Source organism: Melozone crissalis, unplaced genomic scaffold (assembly GCF_028551555.1).
Source record: "Melozone crissalis strain CALT ecotype California unplaced genomic scaffold, PUWL_Pcris_2 ptg000176l_1, whole genome shotgun sequence".
NCBI lineage: Eukaryota > Metazoa > Chordata > Aves > Passeriformes > Passerellidae > Melozone > Melozone crissalis.
The window spans coordinates 134,526-152,949 of NW_026535943.1; the positions used below are offsets into that span (position 1 = coordinate 134,526).

Below are 18,424 nucleotides of genomic sequence, written 5' to 3' on the forward strand. Positions count from 1 at the left end.
TTCCTTTTTCCCCTTTCCTTTTTCCCCTTTCCTTTCCTTTCCTTTCCTTTCCTTTCCTTTCCTTTCCTTTCCTTTCCTTTCCTTTCCTTTCCATCTCTTTCCTGCCACTGACCTCTGCTGGAGCTTTTTCACCACCAGGAATTTGGGGTTTTGTTCCTTCTTTAAATCCCATCGTGTTCCAAGTCTCTTCCTTAGGGGCTAAAATAATTCTGGAGCAAGGTTCAGCTTCCCTCAGCTGCCTCTGAGGGTGAAATTCCCTTTTTTCCACCTTTCCTAGGAGCGTTTCCTGCGGGTGGAGCTGCTCAGTGAGGCTGGGAAGGACAAGGCTGGAGCTGCTATTGCTTGTTGTGTGCCAGGATGCACAAATTCCCTGGAAGTCACCTCGGGGCTGGTGGTGAAGAAGCTCCCGTTGACTCACGTACGTCCCTTCCCTGGGATTTGGGATTTGGGAGCCTTCCCGAGCCATTGCAGTCCCTGTTCTGAGCAGGGATCTCAGCTCCCCATCCATTTCCTGGTGCTCACAACCATGGGTGAATTCCAAGGGGAATTCCAGGATGCACTTCTCACAATCCACTCCATCCCAAAGATCCCATCTGAGGCCTCAGGTGGGCCCAGGTGTGGGGTTTTGCTGTGTCAGATGCCACGTGTGACCCCTGGAGCCCATGGAATGTCCAGGTGGGGCTGGCCCAGGGACAATCCGACCTTTGGGGCCGGGCCTGGCTCTGGTCCCAGCTGGGGCTGGGGAGGCCGAGCTGTGCAGGGAGCACGAGGGCACTCTGGGGAGCACAGGGCCAGCACAGGAGGGAACAGCCTCGGGGGGGACACTGGGGACAGTTCCCTCATGGAAAGGGTTCCCAGTGATGGCAGGGGCTGCCCAAGGCAGGGCTGGGATTCCCATTGCTGGAGGGGTTTCAGAGCCCTGTGCATGTGGCACTTGGGGACGGGGCTGTCATGCCTCAGGTTTGGCTTTTCAATTTTCCCATTCTGTGCTGCTTTAGCGTGTGGGTCTGAGCTTCACATTCAGGGATGGTGAGCTCTGTGCACAGAGCAGGGAGACAAAACAATTCCTGCTCCAGCTGGGCACCAGGGACAAATGACCCAAACCTCAGCCCAGGAGCACAAACCCCGTGGGCTGCAGAGAGAAAAACAAGCAGGGTGGGAGTGCCTGGGCTAAAGCTGGGATGGGACAATGAACTGCAAGGTGCAAATGGAGCAGAACTGATCCCAGGGAGAGACCCCAGGAGCGCTCGTGCATTTTGGGGCCGTTTTGGGTCATCTTGGGTGCAGCCCTGGCTGGGCTCTGGTGCTGCCCAAGGTGCAGCCATGGAGGAGATCCTGTGAATGAATCCCTGATTTATTCTGGAACCCTGCCCAGCCTCTGTCCTAGCTCAGATTCTCAAGGCATCAGTTTGCCTTGGAATAGCTGGACTCAATATCCTTAAAGGTCTTTTCCAACCATTCCATGATTCTCTGTGGGATTTCCTTGCTTTGGGCACATCATGGCTCCCTTCCCTGGATGGTGGCAGAGCTGGGAAAGCTGAGGTTGTGTTCCTGCAGCTTCCTCTTCTCTGAACTCTCCTATTTTCCTCCCACAGAGCGACAGCAGCCAGGATCCAGGGGGATTCCTTTGCCAGGCTTGCACCTGGCTGTTCTTTGGCTCCCTGACCTCACTCACCTCTGTCCCAGCGATCCAGTAGGAGCCCATCCAGCTCTAACAAAGCCCTCCAGCTTCCCAGAGCTATCTGGATGTGGGACAGATCCTCTTGGCACATCCCAGCTCCAAAATCAGGTGGATGTTGGAGCAGGATTTCAGCCCAGCTCCAAATTCCAATTGAATGCTGGACAGGATTTCAACCCAGCTTTAAATTCCAGGTGGATGTTGGAGCAGGATTTCAGCCCAGCTCCAAATTCCAGTTGAATGCTGGACAGGATTTCAACCCAGCTTTAAATTCCAGGTGGATGTTGGAGCAGGATTTCAGCCCAGCTCCAAATTCCAGGTGGATGTTGGAGCAGGATTTCAGCCCAGCTCCAAATTCCAGGTGGATGTTGGATCAGGATTTCAGCCCAGCTCCAAATTCCAGGTGGATGTTGGAGCAGGATTTCAGCCCAGCTCCAAATTCCAGGTGGATGTTGGACAGGATTTCAGCCCAGCTCCACATTCCAGGTGGATGTTGGAGAAGGATGTTCCCAGCTCCAGAGGGACTTCCAGGCTCCCTGGGGACCATGTGATGCCTTTCCTCCAGCCCTGCCTCATCCTCCAGGAGCTGGGAATGGGATTTCCAGAGGAATCTGCACTTTAGGAATGGGTCAGACAGAGCAGGGTTCATTCTGGAACATTCCTTCTCTTCCTCCTGTCACCAGTGTCCAAACTTCCTGAATATTTTATCATTCCTGGAAATCCCTCTGACCCACTGGAAAGAGAGGAAACACAACGCTGGAAAATATCCAAAGAAAGTTAATTTCTTTAAAATGAACTATTCCTGCCCAGCCATGGGAAGAAATCATAAATCTTTCTCAGTTAATTCATTTTCCATCCTTGCAGCCAAGGGATTTCCCTGGATTCTTTCCCTTCTCCCTGCAGCCAACCAGGAAGGAAGAAATGAGGCAGCAGCAGAAAAATTCCTTTGGATTGGTTCCAGCCAAACTCAGGGACAAACTGGAGAGGGATTTCCAGTCCTAAAATTAAATGTGTAGCCAAAAAAAGCCTTGACACTTCCTTAGTGTCTCTTGCCTGCCCCTAAATACCCTTTGTTTCTCAGGAATGCTCAGGTGGATCACACTCTGTGCCTTGTGCCACAACTGCAGAGCCTGTGCCACAGGAAATCCAAACTGAAAGTGCTTCAAGGAATCCGTGCTGGGGCTGTGGGCTGTGCCTGCTGCAGGAATCTCAGACATCCTGGTCTGCTCCATTCACAGAGCTGCTTCCCTCCCTCTCCTTTCACTTTCAAAGCTGCCTCCAGCAATGCATTCCCAAGCCCTTGGGTGTGGATGGGAGCACAAAGGCTGGAGCAGGCAGTGGGTCAGTGCTCCCTGCCAGCCTCTCCTCCTCCCTGGGAACAAACAGGACAGGAGCAGCCAGGAAAAGCCATGGAATTTCAGCTGTTGGATCCCTGCAGCTCCCCAGGCTGTCTGAGACCTGGCAGCTCCAGAGGATGGGACTGAACCCCTCATTTCCACGGTGTCTGATGGGAATGTCCTTGGTGCTGTGGGGATGGATTCATCCCGGTCCAGTCCTTCCCATCCAGTTAAGAAGCCACTGCTCTGTTATTTTTTTATACAAAATATATTTATTTATACATAAAAATAAAGAGCTGCCTTTTCCATAGTGTAAAGGATCAAGTGGATAAAACCTGAATAAGGAAACAAGAAGTGGATAAAACGTTCTGATGGATAAATGGAAAACACACAAAGGAAAATATTCCTAAATTGTGTTATTGGTCCTTGGTGGTGTCTGTAGAGAAGCTGCTCCAGCTTGGACTCCCCTGAGCCGCTGGGATCGGGATCCAGAGCCGGGATCAGGGCTGGGAGTGATTCCAAAGGATCCCTGAGCTCTCTGTGGGCTGGGATGGTCCCAACTCCTTTGGCTCCGGCTCAGTGGCTGCAAGAGAGCAGGAAAGGGATGAGGATGTGGGAAATGCTTGGCTGGTTCTCTCTGCTCTAATTCCTGGGATTTGGGGACAAAGCCAGGAAAAGGATGAGGATATGGGGAAATGCTTGGCTGGGTCCCTCTCCATCCATTTTCTGGGATTTGGGGACAAAGGCAGAAAATGGATGAGGACGTGGGGAATATCTTGGCTGGTTCTCTCTCAGTCTCACTCCTGGGATTTGGGGACAAAGCCGGGAAAGGGATGAGGATATGGGGAAATGCTTGGCTGGGTCCCTTTCCATCCATTTTCTGGGATTTGGGGACAAAGCCAGGAAAGGGATTGGGGAACTGGAAACAGAGAGCAGGACAAAGCCAGGGCTGCACCCAAGATGAACCAAGATGGTCCCAAAATCTTTCACTTGTCTTGATTTGGGACAAAGCTGAGGATGTGGGGAAATGCTTGGCTGGGTGCTCTCCATCTGATTTCTGGGATTTGGGGACAAAGCTGGGAAAGGGATGAGGATATGGGGAAATGCTTGCCTGGATCCCTCTCCATCCATTTTCTGGGATTTGGGGCAAAGCCAGGAAATGGATGAGGATGTGGGGAAGATCTTGGCTGGGTGATCTCCATCTGATTTCTGGGATTTGGGGACAAAGCTGGGAAAGGGATGGGACAGGTATCCTGCTATTCCAACTCTGTCCATGCTCCTGGACAGAGAATGGGAATTACCTGGGGCAGGGCAGCTCAGCTTCATCCCAAACCCCATCCCAACATCCCAACCCTCTCCCTGCCCACCACCAGCATCCCCAGGGCCAATTCCCCCAAATCCCAGTGCAGGACACCCCCCCACCTATGGGCTCATCCATGGGAATCATCCATGTTCAGGCCGGGAAGAGCAGCCACACATCCCTGGCTGCTCCGTGTGCTCTGCCCCCCCTCAGGGAAGCATCCAGAATTCCATCCTCCGGCGTCCCTCGGCGTGGTGGGTGCGCCCAGCGTCCCCAGGGGGGGTGCTCAGCCCGTGGGGACAATGACAGGAGGTGGCACCTCCTCGTTCCCAGAGGGAATTCCCTCCATGGGAATGTCGGTCTCCGTCACGGCGTAGCCCTGCCTGGTGCCTCTGTGGGGGGAAGAGGAGCATCAGTGGCATCCCAAGGCTTTCCTTTGGAAAGCACAGAAGCCTTGGAAAACTCATTGCTGGGGTTTGGCACTTACTTCCTCCTCCTCCTTCTCCTCCTCCTCCTCCTCCTCCTCCAGCAGCAGACGGCCGCAGTTCCGATGGCCAGCAGCGCCAGGAGTCCTGTGGGATGGACACTCAGGGTGAGGAGCATCTCCCAGGCCCTTGCTGAGGAATTCCACCTAAACAGCTCCATGAGGAGCCAAAACCACTCCAGGCACCATCACAGGATCCCTCCCCATCCCCGGAGGGAGGGAATTGGGAATTATTCTTTCCAGGAAAAAATTTGGGTGCTGAATCCTTCCCCCCCTCAGTGGCATTCCCATTGGCCATGGAATAAATCTCCCACAGACCCCAGAAGGGATTTTAAGCTTAAAAAAATTGAAATAAGCCCCTGTTTCCCAAAGACTTTCTTTTCCCCCAGCTTACCAACAGAAGAGGCCACGGACTGGATGGAAACTGGAAAAGAGCAGAGAAAAGGAAATGTTGAGCTGCAAAGGTAGGAGAGGGGTGGATGCTGGGAGGAGCCTCACTAAAAAGGAGGTTGGAGAGAAGGAAAAGTCCCATTGGAAAAGCAAGAGAGCCTTTGTGGATGCACCAGGCCCCAGGGGAGGTTGGCATTCCTGGGGAATCGGCCCAACCTGCGGCATAATCCGAGGGCGGGATGGGCAGCGGGGTTGTCCCCTCTCCCAGCCTGGAGGTGTCCGGTGTTGGAGCCATCTCCGGTGGCCTGGATCCATCTGGGGATGCCCCATCCGGTGCTGGTGGCACAGGTGACTGACTGGGAGCTGGAGAGGGGCTGGAATTCGGGCTGGCACTGGTGGTTCCTGCTGGGAAAGCGGTGGGGAATGTTTAAATTCCCAAAATCAAAAGGCGGCGCCGTTATTTCCGTGCCCTCATGCAGCAGCCACGGAACGCTGGGATTTCACCCCATGGGTGGATCTGATCCCAGCACGGGAATGTTGTGGTTCCCACACCCTGGGAGCTGTGGCTTTGCCGTGGCCATGGCAGCTCCAAACCCAATCCCAATCCCGTTCCTCACCCCTCTGGGTCGTGCTTGCCGCGCCGGGGCTTTCCCTGGAAAGAGCCGGATCTCCTTGGGGAAAACACAACAGGGAGACACCGTCAGCTGGGACATGAACTCTCCAAGTGGTTTGGTAAGTTAGAGAGTCAAAATTATTATATCAAATATATATTGAGGTCCGGAGAAAATTCCACAAATTCCAAAAAATGGATGTTCATTGTCAAATTTTAACAATTTTGATATTTTAGCAAAAGAAGGAATTAATGCTCACTGCCTTCAAGTCATTATTTCCATTCTATCTTCTATTGATTAATAATTTGTCCCTTTTTAATTATCCTAATTGATCCATACTTTCATATCCATATTTTTAATTATGTTTTCCCACATCGGGCACCTCTGCCTTATGCAAAGTCTCTTTGTGGTTTATAAATTCAAGTCATTAATTACCATTCTATCTTCTATTGATTAATAATTTGTCCCTTTTAAATTATCCTAATTAATCCATACTTTCATACCCATATTTTTCATTATGTTTTCCCACATTGGGCACCTCTGGTTTATGCAGAGTCTCTTTGCGCTTTATAAATTCCGCGTTCCTCCTGGTGTTCCATCCTCAACAATAAATTCCTCCCCCAGGTGTGGGAGCACTGAAGGATGCGAGGCCCTAAACTTTTGTTTTGCCAAGCCATTATCCATTAGGAATTCCACGGATTAAATTCCTCTCCATAATTCCCCCGTTTCTGATTCTTTTGGAGGAAACAGAACTTGGGTGGCGCTCGCCTTTCTTCCCATCCTCCATCCTCCTGTTTGGAGGTGTCCCAGCTTCCCCCGAGGACTCACGGATGCACTGGAGGGTGGGGTCGGTCCAGCGGGGCTGGGAGCCGTTCCAGAGGACGCACTGGATGAGGCTGGAGGTTCCAGCTTTGCGTTTGTAGCCGGGGTTGCAGGAGTAGCGCAGGCGGGAGTTGAGCTCCGTGCGGTGCCCGGCGTCGATGTGAGCGTTGGCCACGGCCTTGGGGGGGCTGCAGTGCACTGGGATGGGAAAAAAACATGGAATCACAACAGGGAGATGAGAAAACCTCTGGCTGTGCTGGGCAATTCCCCACCCCTCATCCCTGGAAGTGTCCAAGGGTGGGTTGGACGGGGCTTGGAGCAGCCTGGGATAGAGGAAGGTGTCCCTGTCCATGGTGGAACATGGAATGAGGTTATCCCTAAATTCCCTTCCAACCCAAACCTTTCCATGAAGCTGTGAAATGCTGCCTAGAGGTGGATATAGGGATTTATCCATCCTGCAAAAGTAAAGGAACCTCATGCCTGACACAGGGCATAGAGAAAGGGAAAATATTCCCAGCATTTTTGGGATCCCTTGTAGCAGCTGCTCCAGAGGCTGGAGAAAGGGAAAACTCCACTTCTGGCATGTTTGTGGTCACTCAGCAGCTCCTCCAGCCAGCAAGGAATTTTGATGGAATTCCATCCCCTTGCAGTGACTGTCCCAGGCCAGCAGCCCCAGCTGCCCCCAGCTGCTGAATTCCAGCTGTGGTCACTGCCCCAATCCTTCCTTCTCCACTCATTTCACAGCTGGACGTGAAAAATTCCAGCTGCTGGTGAGTCCTCCAGCCTCTTCCCAGGAGTTTTCCCCCTCTGGAAGGTGGCAGCTGAAATCCAAGTACTCCAGACAGAGGGACAGCATGGATTTTGAGTTGGGGCTTTGCTTTTCCCCAAACGAGCTCCTGCTTCCCCTTCAGCCTCAGGATGAGCTCGGTTCCATAGCAGGGTGATGAAATTTCCACTCTTTTCTGGTGCAAGGGGCAAAATTTCCTGGTTGCTCCAAAGCTGTGCCAGCTCCTGGATCCCTGTGGTGGTGTGGGAACAGCTCATGATCCTGGGATGGGATGGATGGAACAGCTCATGATCCATCCCTGGGATGGGATGGATGGAGCAGGATGGAGTGGTGGATATCTGGGATGGGATGGATGAGCAGGAGGAAGCATTGGAGATATCTGGGATGGGATGGATGAGCAGGATGGAGTGGTGGATATCTGGGATGGGATGGATGAGCAGGAGGAAGCATTGGAGATATCTGGGATGGGATGGATGAGCAGGAGGGAGTGATGGATATCTGGGATGGGATGGATGAGCAGGATGGAGCATTGGAGATATCTGGGATGGGATGGATGAGCAGGAGGGAGTGATGGATATCTGGGATGGGATGGATGAGCAGGATGGAGCATTGGAGATATCTGGGATGGGATGGATGAGCAGCATGGAGCAATTGAAGATATCTGGGATGGGATGCACAGATGGGATGGATCCATGCAGGGCTGGGATGTGAAGTGTGGAGCAATGGGAAGTAGGGATAGGATGGAGCAGTGGATATCTGGGATGGGAAGGAGGGACAGGATGGAATGATGGATATCTGTGAAGGAGGGATAGGATGGAATGATGGATATCTGGGAAATAGGAATGATGGATATCTGGAAAGGAGGGATAGGATGGAATGATGGATATCTGGGAAATAGGAATGATGGATACCTGGCATGGGAAGGAGGAACGGGATGGAATGAGGCATGGCCAGGCTGGATGATGAGTTGGTGCCTGCCATGGATGGAACAATGTCCAGCTGGGATGGAGCAGTGTCCAGCCAGGAGGAACACACAGCTGGGCTGGGATCATTATGGAATAGAGGTGGAAGAACACTGGGAATGGGAATGCCATGGCAGGGAGGACAGGAGCACGCAGGGATGGGAATGTGCCGGTGACAGGGACAGGAGTGTGATGGCAGCGGGGATGGGAGCAGGATGGGGATGGGAACAGTGGGAATGAGAGCAGGATGGGAATGGGAACAGTGGGAATGGGAACAGGATGGGAATGGGAACAGTGGGAATGGGAGTAGGATGGGAATGAGAACAGGATGGGGATGGGAACAGTGGGAATGGGAACAGGATGGGGATGGGAGCAGGATGGGAATGAGAGTAGGATGGGGATGGAAACTGTGGGGATAGGAGCAGGATGGGGATTGAGAGCAGGATGGAAATAGGAGCACAATGGGGATAGAAACAGTAGGAATGGGAACATGGGGTTGGAAGCACAGTGGGCATGGGAACATGATAGAAACAGAGGGGATGGGACCAGGATGGGGAACTGGAAACAATGGAGATGGGAACAGAATGGGGAATTGGAAACAATGGAGATGGGCACAGAATGGAGAACTGGAAATCGTGGGAATGGGAACAGAATGGGGAATTGGAAACAGTGGGGATGGGAACAGAATGGGGAACTGGAAATCGTGGGAATGGGAGAAGGATGGGGAAGTGGAAATAGTGGGGATGGGAACAGAATGAGGGACTGGAAACAGTGGGGATGGGAGCAGGATGGGGACTGGGGCTGGGACAGTGGGACAGCAGCTGGGGATGGGCACCGGGGACAGGGGCACAGCAGCAATGGAGGCAGGAACACAACGTGCACCCGCAACACCCAAAACATCCAGAGATAAAAATCTCCATCCTGAAAACTTCCTGCCCCAATTTGTGGTGCATCCCCAGAACATCCAGGAGGAATCTGCTCCGTTTCCCAGGTGGATCTGGGTGTGATCCTGGCCAGAGGACACGAGTGACATGGGGACGTGCATGTGCCGAGTGCAGCAACTCTTGGTCTCCTCTCAAGATGAGGGTGAAATTCCTGGAATCAGCAGCTCTTGGAACCAGGAAATGCCTGCCTGAGGATGTTTCACAACAGTGTCACAACTCACCAGACCTGGCACTGTGCCCTTAGTCAGTGAAAAACCCTCCTGGTGCCAATTCCAGCTGCGCCTCCAAAGGGAGCACAGCAGGAAATTCAGCTGGAAACACCAAAAATGTCCAGGAAAATCCAGGATCTGCGAGCTGTGTTTATGTCTTCCAGCTTAAACCTCCTCTCCTCATCCCAATCCTTCCAAAGAGGGTTTTTTTTAACAATTGATTAGAATCTCCTCTTCTAAAAAATGCCCAAGTTGTTCCAACAAGATCCCAGCAGCGCCGCTCTCCGGGATCACCATCCTGTGTTCACACCATCCATGGATTTCAGCTTGTTTGATGAGACAGAACACGTTCCAAAGGGGAAAAGGGGAGGAATCAGCTGGAGATGCAGGATTTAGGCTTTAATCCCTCAGGAATGAGTTGGAATTTCCCATGGATGGATCATCCCAGTGCTCAAAGACTCATCCCGTGCTTGGCCAACTCCCGAAGGAGCTGCGGCGCCGGGAGCTGACCATCCCAGGAAAACACCTCCAGCTGCCTGATTTCCATCTGGATTCCCTGCATCCTGCTGGGATTACATATCCAGGTTGGAATGTGCCTGATATCCATGGAGTTTGCATTTCCATGGATTTTTTCCTTCTCTCTTTCTTGTCTTTCCCCACCAGTGACCTCCAACGCTGCCGGTTGTGGAGGATGAGCTCATCCTGGCACGCTGGGAAGCAGAACAGGGAATACAGCCAGGATGATCCCTGGCATGGAGATGCTGCCATGTGATGCCATTCCATGTCCAAAGACAGCTTCCCAGGGATGCACAGCCACAGCTGGACACTGGAGAATCCGCACCACGAAAAACTTGGCTGTTCTCCTTAAAAAATGATCAGGAAAAGCCCCAGAGAGGTGGGGGTTTCCTGCTCAAAATTTAAAAGCCATGAGCAAAAACAAAAGTGGAGAAAAGAGGAATTTCATAAATCTGGATGCAAGAAAAATCCATGAGAAATGCCAAAATCACGGAAATCGATAAAACTTCCACATTTCAGCTCAAAAACATTTCCAATTGAGCAGGGGAGGACAGGATGCCCAGTGGGAACATTGTGTGATGCAACAGCACATCCCAACTTGTCCATCACGTGAACTAAAAGAAATAAGTATTATTTATTTTCTCTAACACCACCTAAACCCATGGGTTTTGCCCCAAAGAACGATCCTGGTGGCAGCACTGCTGCCTGGAATGTTGTCAGGGTGTCTGGGATCCGTGGTCGGTGAGGAAAGACTTTGGAGGGCTATTTTTAGCTTGTTCCTGAGGCTCAGGGCTCATGTTTTCCCCGTGCATGGCACTCTTCTGGCTTATTTTGGTCACCCAAGACTTTTACATTCCTGGCCATTTGTGTCGTTCTGTTATAAATATAACAGAATATAAATATATATAAATATAAATTCATTTTCCAAGGCTTCAGGAGCCCACAGGAGCTCGGAGAACAGTGAGCACTGAAGCTGTCCCAAAGCTCTGCATTCCCTTCCAGCCTTATTTCACAGAACCCTTCACAGCTGCCACATGATCAGCAAATGAAGCATTTCCTAATGGTCCTGCTGCTTCCAGGAGCTCCTGGGAGGATGCACCAAGGTGTAGTTCCAAGGCCCAAGCTGCGATGAGAATCTTCCCAAAGATCCAAGAGCAACAGAGCTGGGGAAGGGTGTGGAGAACCAGGAGGGGCTGAGGGAGCTGGGCAGGGGCTGAGCCTGGAGCAAAGGAGGCTCAGGGGCCCTGGTGGCTCTGCACAAGTCCCTGCCAGGAGGGCACAGCTGGGGAACAGGGACAGGAGCAGAGGGAACGGCCTCAGGCTGGGCCAGGGCAGCTCAGGGGGGATTTTAGGGAAATTCCTCCTGGAAAGGGCTGTAAAGCATTGGGATGGGCTGCCCGGGGCAGGGGTGGAGTCCCCATCCCTGGAGGGATTTAAAGCCCTGTGGATGTGACACTGGGGACAGGGTCAGTGCTGGCCTTGGCAGCGCTGGGTTAATTGTTACACTCAGTGACCTTGAAGGTGTCTTTCAGCCGTCATGATCCAGCGATCCCAGGGTTTTGGGCTTTTGGAGAGGCAGGACAGTGATGTGACATTCCAGGCTCAGCAGCCACGGACAACTCCCAGTGCCGTGGGAAACCCAGGGAGCGCAGCCAGGCTGAAATCCCACAGTGCTGCAGCTGCCATGGTCCGGCACAGATCCTGGAGAGCCCCCCTGGACACTGGCAGGAGGTGGTGTGGGAATGCCCGGAGCCAGGTGAGCACCCAGGGAACGAGGGGCTGCAGCCTGGGGGGCAGGAAGCACCCAGGGAGAGGTGTGGGAACGCAGGGAGCAGCGTGGGCACCCCAGGGAGCAGCAGGGACACCCCAGAGATGCCATGGACACCCCAGGGAGCAGCATGGACAACTCAGGGATGGCATGAACACCCTGGAGAGCAGCCTGGGCACCTCGAGTGGGAGCTTGGGTACCCCCAGGGAGTAGCATGGGCACCCCAGGGATGGCATGGACACCCCAAGGAGCAGCAGGGACACCCCAGGTGTGGCATGGACACCGCAGGGATGCCATGGGCACTCCAGGGAGCAGCAGGGACACCCCAGGTGTGGCATGGACACCCCAAGGAGCAGCACAGATACTCCAGGGAGCAGCATGGACATCCTGGAGAGCAGCCTGGGCACCTCGAGTGGGCACTTGGGTACCCCAGGGAGTAGCATGGGCACCCCAGGGATGGCATGGACACGCCAGAGAGCAGAACAACCATCCAAGACAGCAGAGAAAGCATCTTAGGGATGGCACGGCCACCCCAGGGACAGTGTGGGCACCCCAAATGGGAGTTTGGGTACCCCAGGGAATAGCGTGGGTAGCCCGGGAAGGGTAGCGGGCCTCCCGGGGATCGGCACCGGCATCCCGGGGAGCAGAGCGGGCAACTCGGGGATTGGCACCGGCATCCCGGGCAAGCGGAGCGAGCACCTTCGGGACCGGAGCAAACACCTCAGGGACGGCACGGGCAGCCCAGGGAGAGCGTGGGCACCGCGGCGGGAGCTTGGCAGCCCCGGGAGTGGCGCGATCCCCTGCGGAAGCCGGGCAGGCTCACCTGGGAGCGGAGCGGGGATCCCGGGAGCACCGCGGGCATCCCGGGCAGCGGAACGGGCACCCCCGGGGCGGAGCGGGCACCCGGGCAAGGCGGAGGGACCCCGGAAAGGGAGCGGGCAGCCGCGGGAAGGCGCAGCGCTCCCCGGAGGGTGTGGACGCCGCGGGCAGGGCTCGGAGCGGGCGGCGGGAGCCCGGGGCAGCCCCGCTTACCGGAGTCGGCGGCGGCGCGGAGCAGCAGGAGCGCGGCGGTGCCGCAGAGCAGCGGCAGCAGCGGCGGAGCCATGGCCCCGGGCCGGGCCAGCTCCGCGAGCCGGCGGCAGCTCCGTGGCGCTTCCCTGCCGCTGTCGCCGTCCCGGTGCGGCCCCGGCGGTTTCGCTTTCGCTTTCGAGTCGGGCACCGGCAGGGACGCGCCGCCCTGAGGGGTGGGCAGCGGGACGGGGAGGGGATGCGGGCTCCGGGAGCGGCGGTGCCGGGGGGGGTTCGGGACCCGAGCGGAATTCGGTGCCGGGGACCGACTTGTAATACAATACCCGGAAAGGGATGAAACACAGGGATGCAGCACCCAGCGCGTGTGAGATGCCCTGGGAGGAAAAGGATGAAATTTTGGGGTTCGTGACCCGCGGGGTGCAGTACCGGCTGGAGGAAAGGGGACGGGGATCTTCTCTCTGCCCTGGAGAAAGCAGTGCCTGGGGAATGCGAGACTGGGGTCACTGCGATAGCCGGGACGGCCGCGGTTCTCTTGGGGTGCAAGGGATCCAATCCCGGCAGGAGAGGGGGCAGCGCTCCCTGCCCGGGGAAATGTGCTGTCCAAGGGAATCGCGGAGTCCCGAGGGATGCCGAGGATTCCACGAATCCCAGTCCTGGAGATGGAACGTGCTGGTCCCCACACTAATCTCCAAACCGGGAAACAAGCTGTGATCCAGCCCTGCAAGTTCTGCAGAGCTCCTGCAGTCAGGCTCTATCCCACAGCATTCCCAGGACTCAGATCCTGCTCACAACAAATCCTGCCCAGCTCAGCTCTTTCCTCGTGGCCTCTTTATTCTCACATGTTTGGTTTTTTATTTATTTTATCAGTGAGTATCAGCAAATAGCCCCACGTGTCTAGGAAAGGGAAAGCAAAGGGTAACTTGGATAACATTTCATGGCCAAATCTTCATGACAGGGGGATAAATTCTCCCTCTGCCCCCAAGGAAAGAGAATTAACCTCAATGAGCCCTCCCTGAAGCAGAAGAGAGGCTGTTGAGAATTGGAGATTTCTGTGCTGTGAATTGGAGATTTCTGTGCTGAGAATTGGAGATTTCTGTGCTGGGAATTGGAGATTTCTGTGCTGGGAATTGAAGATTTCTGTGGTGGGAATTGAAGATTTCTGTGCTGGGAATTGGAGATTTCTGTGCTGGGAATTGGAGATTTCTGTGCTGAGAATTGGAGATTTCTGTGGTGGGAATTGGAGATTTCTGTGGTGGGAATTGGAGATTTCTGTGCTGGGAATTGGAGATTTCTGTGCTGAGAATTGGAGATTTCTGTGCTGAGAATTGGAGATTTCTGTGCTGCCAGCACTGACCCCCAGAGAACCCTGCACTGCCCTGAGGCCTGGAGAAGCTTCCAGAATGGAATGATGGAACTGGGACTGTGGGTGTGCAGTTTGAACAGGAGTGTGTGATAGCACAGGGGGGGAAACCCAGAGTTTAAGGGTTTAGAATGCAGTAATAGATATATAGATACAGATATAGATATACAGTATATATAGTGTATATCTATATATAGATATATACTATATATCTATATATTGACATATATATATTGATATATATACATATATAGTAGATGGATGGATAGATAGATAGATAGATAGATAGATAGTATATATCCTATATATCTATATATTTACATATATAGATATATAGTAATAGATATATAGTAATAGATTTATAGATATAGATATAGATATAACAAGATAGAGATTTTAGGGTGGTGACTACTTCTTCTTCTTCTTCACCTTCTTCTCCCTGGGTTTGGGTGGTGTTGTGTAATTGGATAAAAAAGTCCACATTGCAGGCCACAGGTAGTTAGTCATCAAGTTAAAAGTAAAAATAATTTAAGTATAATTTCTTAACTAAACATTTTATCCTTAAAAAAACCTTCTAAAGAAAGAGATACAACTCCATTTTTTGGTTTTTTGAGTGAAATATATAAAACTCACAATTTGTGAGACCGTAATAGAAATAAGAACCAGAAGCAGGAAATATCTGAATCCAAGCAAGAAATGCTGTCTCATACATTTAATCCCGACCCTAACAAAAAGCAAACAAACCCAAACCACAAAAATCTCACCACGAAGATGTTGAGGAAGAGCAAAGAGAGGATGCAGGGAGCTACAGTGCTGCTACCTGAGATAACCCTCAGCTGCAGGGCAGCTCCCTGCATCCTCTGTTTGCTCTTCCTCAACATCTTCATGGTGAGATTTTTGTGGTTTGGGTTTGTTTGCTTTTTGTGAGGGTCGGGATTAAATGTATGAGACAGCATTTCTTGCTTGGATTCAGATATTTCCTGCTTCTGGTTCTTATTCTGAGGGCTACCCCAGTGCCCAGGGTGCCTGCTGACGCCTGTGGCTGTACTCTGGACGGGCTGGGAACCCACAGGATCCCAGCTGTGAAAAACAATCAGCAGGGCAGGGTTCACAGCACTCTGTGCACAGCTCAGCCTGCTCAGCTCAGCTTGGGGCAGAGAAAATTCAGCCTGCAGGGGAAGACTTTGCCTTTCCTCTCAAGAACTCCTCCAAAGGAAATAAACAATCCAGTTGTGTCTGAACTTTCCAGATGAGGGTTTTGGTGCTGCTGATGCCAACGAGCTCTGCAGCTGCTAATCTTCCAGAAGATAAGCACAGCTGGGTGAGAGTTCACCTGCAGGGCTGTGATCCCTCGGGGCAGGGAAGGGCACTTTTTGCAATACCTTCCATGGAAATCCTCCAGCCTTTTCATGAAAAACCAGAGCTAGGGAATGATTGGCTGCTCAGGAACACACTCAGTGCAAGTGGCAGATCCAGCTCTGCGTGGTGACAAGAGGATGTGAGCTGGGGACCAGAGGACATGAGCTGGGGACCAGAGGACATGAGCTGGCACTGACCAGCAAAGGGACAGCACCCAGGGAATGGCTCCCACTGCCAGAGGGCAGCCATGGGTGGCATCTTGGCAATGAGCAATTCCTGCCTGGGCTGGCATTGCCAGAGCAGCTGGGGCTGCCCCTGATCCCTGCAGTGCCCAAGGCCAGGCTGGAGCAGCCTGGGATGGTGGGACTGGAATGGGATGGGCTTGAAGGGCCCTTCCCACCCAAACCATTCTGGGATTTGGGACACTCAGAATCCATCCCCAGGGATTTTTATGGAAGTTGGGGATGGCAAAGGGAAGGGAGACCCTTCCTGGAGTGCTGAGGTTCCCAGTGAAGCCCCCAGACCCCAAAATTCCTTCCTAGAGAGGAGTCGGGGTGGGGATGGATCCAATGGCAGGCTGGGAGAGCTGGGAATGGAGGGAATTCCCTGGAGAGGGAGCCTGGGGTGGGATTTTGGGAAGGGATTCCCAGAGCAGCTGGGGCTGCCCCTGAGCCCTGCAGTGGCCAAGGTTGGACACTGGGGCTGGAGCAGCCTGGGACAGGGGGAGCTGTCCCTGCCATGGATGGGGTGGCACTGGATGATCCTTGGGATCGTTTCCAAGCCATTCTCAGATCCCATGATTTCCCATAAGTCATCAGGAAGTTTCCACCCTGGGACAACTCAAGATGGGAATTACTGGAAGATTTTGTTTTCAAAGCTCTGCTAACAATGGTACATTTCCACTCGGGATGATTCCAGGCTGTGACACTCCAAGCCTTCAGGGAATGAGAATTATCCCTTGTTCCTCACCTTGCTCAGGCAGTTGGGGCCCTTGGTATGGACAATTCTCCCACCTTTTCCATGCATCAGTTCCTGGGGGGGTCAAGGGCTTCTTCCCTGTCCAGCTGGTTTGGTGAAGGGACATTTCAGCATCCAGGTGGGAATTCCTGAGGCCCCCCCAGCAGCTCCAGGGAAGGGAAGCTGGAGGATGCAGCAGCACAGGGGGAAGGGTTGAGGAGTTCCAGGTTTCTCCTTGGATGCAGCTCATGGAAGGGTTTTGTGTTCTTGCATGTTTCTCTTGAACTGGAGATTCCTGGGTAAAAAAAGCTGGATTTTAAGTCAGGGCTAGAGATTAGTGTCCAAAGCAAGACAAACTCCTTGTTTTAAAGCACCAGGGATGAGGATCCATCTCCTTCCAGGATAAAAATATTTCATATTTCTTTGTGTTCTTATTCCAGAAACAGAAACCAAAACTCTGCCTCAAGGAGCAGAATGGTCCAAACCCCAGTGATTAATCAGCTTTTGTTTATCTGGGAGGATTTAAGCAGGATTTACCTAATTTCTTATCAGCTCTCACAGGTTCCTGCACTGAGCACTGAAAACATGCTCAGGATGTGAGTTCATCCTCCCAGGAATATTTGGGACTGTGAATCACCCCTGCTATGTGCTCAGAGAAAATGGTCCCAGGAAATGGTCTGTGTTTGGCAGCCTGGGATGGTTTCCCATCAGGTTAATTACTTTCATTTTAATTACCTCCTTTTAATCCAGCAAGGAGCAGTTGCTGGGCCCAGATTCTGTCCCGAGGCAGCGCTGCCCATTGCACTCAGAGACACCTGGAAAAGTCAAAATATTGCCCTGGGAATGAAGAGAAAGGAAAAAATTCCAGTGGTAACATTTTGTGCCATGGGAATTATGATTTTTTTTTTTAATGAGAGGAGAAGAAGGAGAAGGAGAAGGAGAAAAGGAAGGAGAATGGGGAGGAGAAGGTGAAAAGGAAGAAGGAGAAGGAGAAAAGGACAGAGAAGGAGAAAAGGAAGGAAAAGGAGAAAGAGAAGGTGAAAATGAAAGAGAATGAGGAGGAGAAGGTGAAAAGGAAGAAGAAGGAGGAGGAGGAGAAGGAGAAAAGGAAGGAGAAGGTGGAAAGGGAGAAGGAGAAGGAGAAGGAGAAGGAGAAGGAGAAGGAGAAATGAAAGAGAAGGAGAAGGAGAAAAGCAAGGACAATGAGGAGAAGGTGAAAAGGAATGAGAAGGAGAAGGAGAAGAAGGAGAAGAAAGAGGAGAAGATCCAGCGCTAAGCTTTGCAAGGTCATTCTCTCATAAAAGCTAACATACACCACATGTAACACTTGCTGCAGTTTTACAAACAAACATTTCCTGTTTTGGCTGGGATTTGGCAGAATTGGTAAAACGAGGTGTCTGTGCTGCATTTGTGACCTCAGGCTAGAGAGATTCCAGCCTTCCCGAGGGAAATCCCTCCCTGCTGGACTGTCAGGAGTGTGACACTCCAGGAATGCAGCAGGAGCAGCAGGGTGGATGGGCTGGGCTGGGCTCAGGGGATCTCCGGGGGGATGTTCTCATTTCAGCTCGGTTTCCCTGCGAGGGAAAGCACCCGTGAAACCACCGGGTTATTTTGGTGTTGCTTCAGGTCTCAGCTTCTGGTCTGGGAACTTTCAGTTCTCAGATGTGAGGCTGCTTTTGAGAAGCAGCCTTTTCCCAAACAGGAGGAGCAGATTTTGGTCCCAGGTTTTATTTAATCCAATTCAATTATTTGATGCTGCTCTAGGAGGGAGGAGCACTGACAAAACAGGAGGTTGTGAAAATTCCAGCTGGAGGCTCGGACACATCCCCTTTTCCCTGAAATAACATTCCCAGAGGGTTTCTCCTGCGACAAAAAGAATTCATACATTGTTTTGTTCTCTGAGGGTGAGAA

The 18,424-nt window shown here is 52.5% G+C and overlaps 2 protein-coding genes across 2 annotated transcripts in view; one reads left to right on the forward strand and one right to left on the reverse strand.

The window, feature by feature from the left end:
* Positions 1 to 1,822, forward strand: part of FBH1 (F-box DNA helicase 1) — a 45,003-nt gene extending 43,181 nt beyond the window's left edge. Inside the window, exons 20-21 of the mRNA XM_054293656.1 lie at positions 278 to 418; positions 1,596 to 1,822. Of these exons, the coding sequence (XP_054149631.1) occupies positions 278 to 418; positions 1,596 to 1,697 (243 nt within the window). The 3' untranslated portion in view covers positions 1,698 to 1,822. The remainder of the gene's footprint in view (positions 1 to 277; positions 419 to 1,595) is intronic.
* Positions 1,823 to 4,601: 2,779 nt separating this feature from the next.
* IL15RA (interleukin 15 receptor subunit alpha) lies at positions 4,602 to 15,084 on the reverse strand. The gene is made up of 7 exons (XM_054293668.1): positions 14,962 to 15,084; positions 12,841 to 13,045; positions 6,629 to 6,820; positions 5,807 to 5,860; positions 5,406 to 5,594; positions 5,194 to 5,223; positions 4,602 to 4,705 (listed from the first exon to the last, which is right to left on the reverse strand). Exons 1-7 carry the CDS (start codon positions 15,082 to 15,084, stop codon positions 4,602 to 4,604), a joined length of 897 nt encoding a protein of 298 aa, XP_054149643.1.
* Positions 15,085 to 18,424: the final 3,340 nt, after the last annotated feature.

Bases quoted from the DNA above. Each gene is read 5' to 3' on its own strand.
- IL15RA (XM_054293668.1), bottom strand. From the start codon at position 15,084: ATGAAGATGTTGAGGAAGAGCAAACAGAGGATGCAGGGAGCTGCCCTG. The intron at 6,821-12,840 runs GTAAGCGGGGCT...TTCCCATCCCAG, and splicing joins CCGCGCCGCCGCCGACTCCG to TGCACTGCAGCCCCCCCAAG. The intron at 5,595-5,806 runs GTGAGGAACGGG...CCGCTTTCCCAG, and splicing joins GGCAAGCACGACCCAGAGGG to CAGGAACCACCAGTGCCAGC.